At 33.2% G+C, this 7,400-nt stretch overlaps 1 protein-coding gene across 1 annotated transcript in view; it reads right to left on the bottom strand.

Moving 5' to 3' along the window:
- LOC107692351 (actin-like protein 6A) overlaps positions 1-2,572 on the bottom strand; it is a 22,537-nt gene extending 19,965 nt beyond the window's left edge. Inside the window, exons 1-3 of the mRNA XM_016491342.1 lie at positions 2,386-2,572; positions 581-657; positions 316-487 (exon numbers count right to left, since the gene is read on the bottom strand). Of these exons, the coding sequence (XP_016346828.1) occupies positions 316-487; positions 581-657; positions 2,386-2,410 (274 nt within the window). The 5' untranslated portion in view covers positions 2,411-2,572. The remainder of the gene's footprint in view (positions 1-315; positions 488-580; positions 658-2,385) is intronic.
- Positions 2,573-7,400: the final 4,828 nt, after the last annotated feature.

Genomic DNA, 7,400 nt, shown 5'->3' with positions numbered 1-7,400 from the left:
CTACAGCGAGAATAAAAGTTACGCCTTCTTTCTTTGCGTGAACATTTGGGCGGCGTTATGCAAATCTTCCCAGATCGTGACGTAGGTACGTGGGGGCGTGTTAGAACGAGCCGTTTTAGGTAGGCGTGGTTAACTCAACTTTTATAAAGAATATCTCTTTGGTTTTGAGACTTTAGTGTTTGCAACTTTACAGATCTTCTTTATGCACCAAGAGCTTGTAGCACTCCAAAGAGAAAGGAAAAATTGAAATCGCATCATATGACCCCTTTAAACTTTTACTGTTTTGATGACTGTGACCCATATAAAATAACTTACTCATGCCATTTTTGAGAGGTGACATGACCTCCATGTTTTCTCTCGGGACCCTGAGCTGGTTAGTGTCGATGTAATAGGTGGTGCCGCTCTTTCCCTTCTCTCCATCTGTCTCCATCGGTGTACTGCCATCCTCCCGGTCCAGAGTCACACCAATCACAGTAGGAAAATCAGCCTAGAAACCACAAAACAACTTTATGCTTACAACATTTTTTTTTTTCAGCTTCATCACCATATATTGGTGATATATTCATCTAACTGCTCACACCTTGGGACAGTCCTCTCCTGCATATCCAGCTCTCACTGAGTATGAGCCCATGTCAAAGACGAGAGCTCCAACTTCATCTGTGAAAAAAAAACAAATAAACATCCAAAAAGAAACAGATGAGGATACAACTATAAAACACACACACACAAAAAAATACTTTGTAATCCACTTAATCAAGGTGGGCTAAATGTACTTGATTTTGAAATATCTAACACTATTTTTAAAATTAAGTGGATACAAAATTATATCCGTTCAAAAGATAAGCTATGGTATTATATCCCTAATATTATTTTTGAAAAAGTAGGTGGTATTGAATTTCTTCTTAATTGTAATTTTAATATTAGCAAGCTTCCCATAAAACTTTCCAATTTTCACAAACAGGCATTGTTATCATGGATGATTATATACAAACAATTTTCCCCCTCACAAATGCTTAATCTGGAATAATAAATACATTGCACACCAAAATAAATCTTTTTTTTTAGTTAATTGGTTTAGAGCAAATAGTTTGTTGGTTTCTCAACTTTTGAATAGTAGTAATGGTCATGCGCTTACATATTCAGAGTTTTTAGAAAAATTTTCATTTTATATACCTGTTAAGGAGTATACGATGGTAATTAATGCCATTCCTTCAGAACTTAGGAAATTATTAGAAAATGATATAGTCGAAAAAACAAATTTAGACTTCAGTGTTAAACTGGTAGGTATAAATATAAAAGAACAAAAATTTAATAATAATTATCTTAGAACGATTTGCCAAATTTCCAGTGTTCCTTTAGCCATTGGTTTTTGGAGAACACAATTTCAAGATGTCAACTGGAAAGAGACCTTTAAAAACCAGACGTTTTTTTATCACAAATAAAATTAGAGAAGTATCGTACAAGATCGTTCATCGTATTTATCCTGTAAAACAGGTAATTGCAAAGTTTTATAAAGACATTGACTTGAAGTGTGTTTTCTGTAAAGAGGAAAATGAGAGTATTGTTCATTTATTTTATGATTGTATTTATACAAAATTATTTTGGGGTGATTTGGTTTTTTTTGTTAAACAAAGTATTAATATTGAATTGCAACTCAAAGAAAAGGATGTTTTATTTTTTTATGAGTATACTGTTGACTTAAAGATTTGGTATATTGTGAATTTACTCATTATATATGGAAAATTCTTTATTCACAAATGTAAATGGGCAGTGAAAAAAACTAATTTTACTCATTTCAGAATAGAAATAGGTCACTACTTGTATACGTTAAAAGAAACAAGAAATAACAAAGCAAAAAAAACTGTAAATTACTTTAAAGCCTTAAATCTATTCTTTGAATAATTTGTAATTATTTGTACTTGTTTACAGACGTGAGTTTTTTTATTGCTTTTCTTATTTAGTTTTTATTTATTTATTTTAAGTATTTGTTTTCAGTTTAAATGTTATTGCCCTTATATGTTCTTTGTTCTAAAAATTGCAATAAAAAATAAATAAAACACACACACACACATTCAGTAACTATAAACTCCTGTAAATTAATCAAAAATATCTTCCGTTACTATACGTAAATCGTCCAGCAAATTGTATTTTTATTAACAACGCACTCAATATTTTATTTTTATTAACTGTGCGCTCAATATTCTGCTGTATGCTGCATTCTACAAAGCATACAAATCTGAAACGTTGACTTTGGGCTCATTTTCACTAGAAACCTTTTTTTTTTTTCACACAGAAATAATCATGTCATGCTAGTTTGATAGCTAGCGAGCTCATAAACGTGGCGCACTCTTATTCATTTGATTCTCCCTCCAAAATCGCACTTACCTCCACCATACACTCCGCCACTCATTGTTGCGGCTGGTCAATACTGAGAGAAGGCAGCTGTTTGATTTCTTATTTTAAAAGCGGGGATATAAAATAAGACCCGTACGTTTTGTATTTTCACTATCACAACAAAGGAAACGAATCAGACATCTTTGTCTTGGGGGATTATGGTGGCTTGTGGTTGAGGTGCTTTTAGCAGCGCCACCAGTCGGCATGGAGGAAAAAAATGAAACTCAATGCAGAATTGCTGAAATTTCTATACAGGCTTAAAGGGATAGTTCACCCAAAAATGAAAATTTGATGTTTATCTGCTTACCCCCAGGGCATCCAAGATGTAGGTGACTTTGTTTCTTCAGTAGAACACAAACGGATATTTTTAAGTCCAGCCGTTGCAGTCTATCATTCGTATAATGCATGGCAATGGTAACAAAATCTATGAGAGTAAAAAAAACATGCACAGACAAATCCAAATTAACCTCTGCGGCTTGTGACGACACATTGATGTCTTAAGACACTAAACTATCGGTTTGTGCGAGAAACCGAACAGTATTTAGATCATATTTTACCTCTAATACACCACTATGCCCAACTGCTTTGAGCGCGTGCACGGCATCCGGTGAGTGAGGTGTGTCCGCGCTTCAGCAAAGAACTAATTAAAATGTATTGCAGAGTTGTGGTGACTAATGCAAGGTCTCTTCAGAAGGATGAAGACTGACCATAATTGTGTCCCAATACAGTTTAAACTGAAATTGATGTCATTGGCTATAAAAATTCAGCCTGAAACATAATTTGATCAGCTCAGTTAAGTTGACAAAAGAGAAAAGATTGAAGTTATGATGATGAAAAAAATATGACGATATGATGAAAAAAGTATTTTGGACTTTGAAAATCTAAATGAAACTGTATGGAGTAAAAAGTTTGCCTTGTACAATTATTCTGTTTCAATAGTACTCATGTAAAATAAAGTAAAAAACAACCCAAAATAATATTCATAAGTATAGTACTATTAATTATGTTCGCCACTGCAGAGTTACAGTGGAATGTACCTGAATTATCAGCACATTACTACTTTGCTTTATTTATTTGTTTATTTTTCACTTGTTTACATAATCTAAGATCCTTGGAATTTAAACATTCTGTATTCAAAATAAATCAAAATATAAAAACAAACAACACTGAAAAAAAGGAAAAGCAGTTTTACTGAATTTACTACAACAATACACTTACAGTCTACTTAATAAATTTATGTTTGAGATGCAAACATACATTTATTGCGTAAAGTCTAAATGAAATTCAACACAGTCATCAAAACATGATATAATCACTTTGCAAGAAAATGTTCAAACTGATTCAGATTTCCAACAAATGGTGTTCACGTAAAATGATTTTTTCTACTGTTTGATTTACTTAATTAAATTTGGCTCATGTCACACAATTACTTTGCATTTTCTTCTCAACTTAATTCCATTGCGTACAATTAATCTAATTCAGTTTTGTGAAGTACGTCGTTTGCGCGGGAGCAACGTGCACGAGAGCGTCTGCGCATGCGCTTTGAAAACCACGACTGTCGGTATGGAAAAGGACACATGAGGGATCTGACTGACTTGTTTCCAAAGCTCGTTAAAAGGTAAGAATTTCAGTAAAAAATCGTATGATATATTATAAAAATGCAGTCATTGTCAGATTAAATGCAACAATAATGTTTTAAGATAACTCCACACGCTTTTAAATCATGTCGACGGTATATTTCGTCGAGTGTCGTCGCAGAATTTTTTTTTTGTTAGGTAACGGTAACGTTAAATATTACTGGTAGTTTATCAAACTTCTACAATGCGATTAAATCATTCACAACTGGAGCTTACAGTCTTATGTACACTTCCACAACTCTTACCCTGCGTATGCAAATCTTTTTGACGTCATTCTACCTTCATACCCCTCCACTGACTTTAGGATTTGGGTGGGGGAGGGGTTCGTAGCCGTTGTCATATCGCAAGACATTGCATTGTTTCATGCTTTTCATCTTGAGAAAGATCTTTCTTCCTCACCATATTACATAAGAACTGTGACTTGCTTAATAATGTGTATAGAAGATTGAGGTCACCGCAAGCATTGGCATTTTTCTAAAAATTACTTGCCTAGTAAGTTACAAAAAAGCTACCCCTCATATTTCTTGTTCATGTGTTAAATACATATTCATCTTGTTTTCTGTCTTTAGGACATGGAAGAAGATCTTTTACAGAGTGCCATTGAGAAGACCACCATGGGCATCTTCGTGATAAAGGACACTGCAGACAATGAAGCCCATGATGTGGGAATTGTGCTAGAGGGTGTGGCAGTGCTTCAGGACCTTGACAGTGTGGCTTTTGCAACGTCAGTGTTGTTCGGTCTAATTTATACTCTTAACCTGCAGTACCCCACAAACTTGCGTTTTATTTTTGAAATTCTGCAAAAGCTCATCATGGAGTTGGATGTAGGTGAACTCTCTATCAAGGCCCAAAATTTCAAATCTAAACTCCATCAGTGAGATGGACCGCTTTTTGAATGACTGCTGAGACTATAAACGATCAACCCAAGAAAATTCCAGCAGCCTTCATGCAAGACACCACTGCAGAGGGTAAACAGTGATCTCGTTGTTTAGACTGTTCCACTTTGCCTACTCTTGTTTCTTTATCCCTTTTTGTCTGAATTTGGCCCTTCTTTGGACTGGCTCAAAAGTTGATTGATTAGAGAGCTGAATCTATGACACATGGATGAACTAGCATAAATAAGATACACTGTTTATAGTTTGGGTAAGGGTCAGATACTGTATGTCAACATTATTTTTACATACATTTCAGTTATTAAAACATGAAGAGGAGGATTACAAATATAGACAGTGCTCTTGGAGAAAATGACAGAAGAGTACAATTTGGCTGACTTTTAGGAGCAAGTCTTCTAAAAATGCTCCGGGACAAATTGATCAATACAGCATTAAATGATAAAAAATATTCAAGCTATGATCTTCAGCATAGACTGCTAGTAGATTTTGTAATGAATCTATATATAAATATCTTTGAAACGAAAGCGTTTTTCTTGAAATAACAGTTCCAGGTACTGGTGTTCTTGGGTATAGTTTTAAGGTTTCTGAGAGAAATTAAATAAATTATTAGTGTTACAATGTTTTATTTGTTTTTAAACACACAGTTACATGCAGTGTAATGTTACTTATGTTTATGATCTTGTTTACAAAAGTTCTTATGAAGGTTTACATATATTGGTGCACTATATGTTATGCATACAACAGTAACTGTCTTTGTTTTTATACTAGTCATTAAAACTAATATGTAGTTTTATTACATTTAATCATCAGAGAAGTTATGCTTTTTGAAAGCACAATGTTGTTTAGGCGTCATTTAAATGACGCATTGTTCAAATGATTAAATAAAGGATTTGCAGAAGGTTTTTGTGTTATTGGAAATGAAATGAAATGAAACATGCGACAACAAACCATTAAAATTTGTATTAAAATTTAATTTTAGTGAAGTTATCAAAATTATGTTAAGATAACTTGATTTAATTGCACAGAATTAACATGATCAAAGCATATATCTAAAATAAAATAATGTTAAGCTAACATAACTGAATTATGTTAGGATAACTTGAAAAGACTATGTACACATTACTTTTTGAAAATACATCTGATTAACACAAAAGTATTATAATGAAACCAAATAAATGCGTAGGACACTGAACTCAAACTGAATGTGTGGAACCAATGTCCATAATTGAGTAAATCCAACAAATCTTTTTTTTCAGTGAACTCTGCTTTCATACATATACTTCATATTTACTTTCAATAATTATATTTCTACTAAATATTAGGAAGAGCAAATGTTTTTAACCAGTATACCTTCTACTTTCATTTACTGTTTATAAACAGCAAGTGTTAACTCAGCACAGGTAGTAATACAAAAATTGTTACATTGCTGACATTTTTTTTAAATAGATAAAACAAGATTACAAACATTTAAAAAGTAATTGTTGAAATTCTTACAACCTCTCCCATTCATCATGCCATTTTGTATATTTTTACCCCAGACAATGATTCATAGAATTTTGAAGAAAAAAATGAACACAAAGTTACTAATTTCCACATTCTGAAATATTCCCTCTGAAATTTAAAATGGATTTGAACAGCGTTTTTGATTCATGAGTAAAATAAAGTCTGGTTAGCATTAGTCATGTTTTCCAAGCTGCTTTCTGTCCCCAGATTCAGATCTCACGGTGGCAGTTCTCAGCTAAAAACTCACCTTTTTTTCTCCATTCCTGGTTTTGGGGAGCTGTTGTTATTTACAGTTCCATTATCTGTTTATTATTCTATCTTTACATGCATAAAATAAACAAACAAAAAAAAGACCTTATACATGTACAGAAACTCACAAGGTGAACAGTTTTAATGAATAGTTTAAGGAAATAGTTTAGGGAGGTGTTCATTTGCATCACTTGCATGAGCTCAAACGAATTCTTCTTGTCTGCAAAGAAATTTTAGTTTTTGCGTGTCTTTGATCCAGAGGTCCAATGAAGTTTAACTGCTGACTTGAGTATAGAACTGAATGTTGTAGATCTATGAACAGATTTAGCAATCATATTTCTCATTTACACAAACACTCATAGAATTACACTTCATGTACCTCATGGTCTTATACATGAACTTTCATTGCTCCACGCTACAGTACATGTTAAACTTCTTACAAATAACTCCAAAGGCTGAATGATTCAAATGTAAACAGTATTTATGTTTATTAAGTTGATAAATATAGCAAAACAAACACACCAAGGCAGCTCTCTGAATGAAGTCACAGTCTTTAAGAAGATGTGCTATACATACATCCTTTGTTTTTTTACAGCCCTGCATGGGCCCATAATGAACTGAGATGTCTGTGTCCTCAATCACATGGGCAGCTGTTATCAGTCTGTGGAGAAAATAAATATTTAAACAGGGAAAAATATATCTGCATAGATATAAGCCTATGGCT

Source organism: Sinocyclocheilus anshuiensis, unplaced genomic scaffold, assembly GCF_001515605.1.
Source record: "Sinocyclocheilus anshuiensis isolate Anshui unplaced genomic scaffold, SAMN03320099.WGS_v1.1 scaffold70, whole genome shotgun sequence".
Classification (NCBI taxonomy): domain Eukaryota; kingdom Metazoa; phylum Chordata; class Actinopteri; order Cypriniformes; family Cyprinidae; genus Sinocyclocheilus; species Sinocyclocheilus anshuiensis.
The sequence above is the reverse complement of the archived record's forward strand: the minus strand, read 5'-3'. Positions and strand labels throughout refer to the sequence as shown.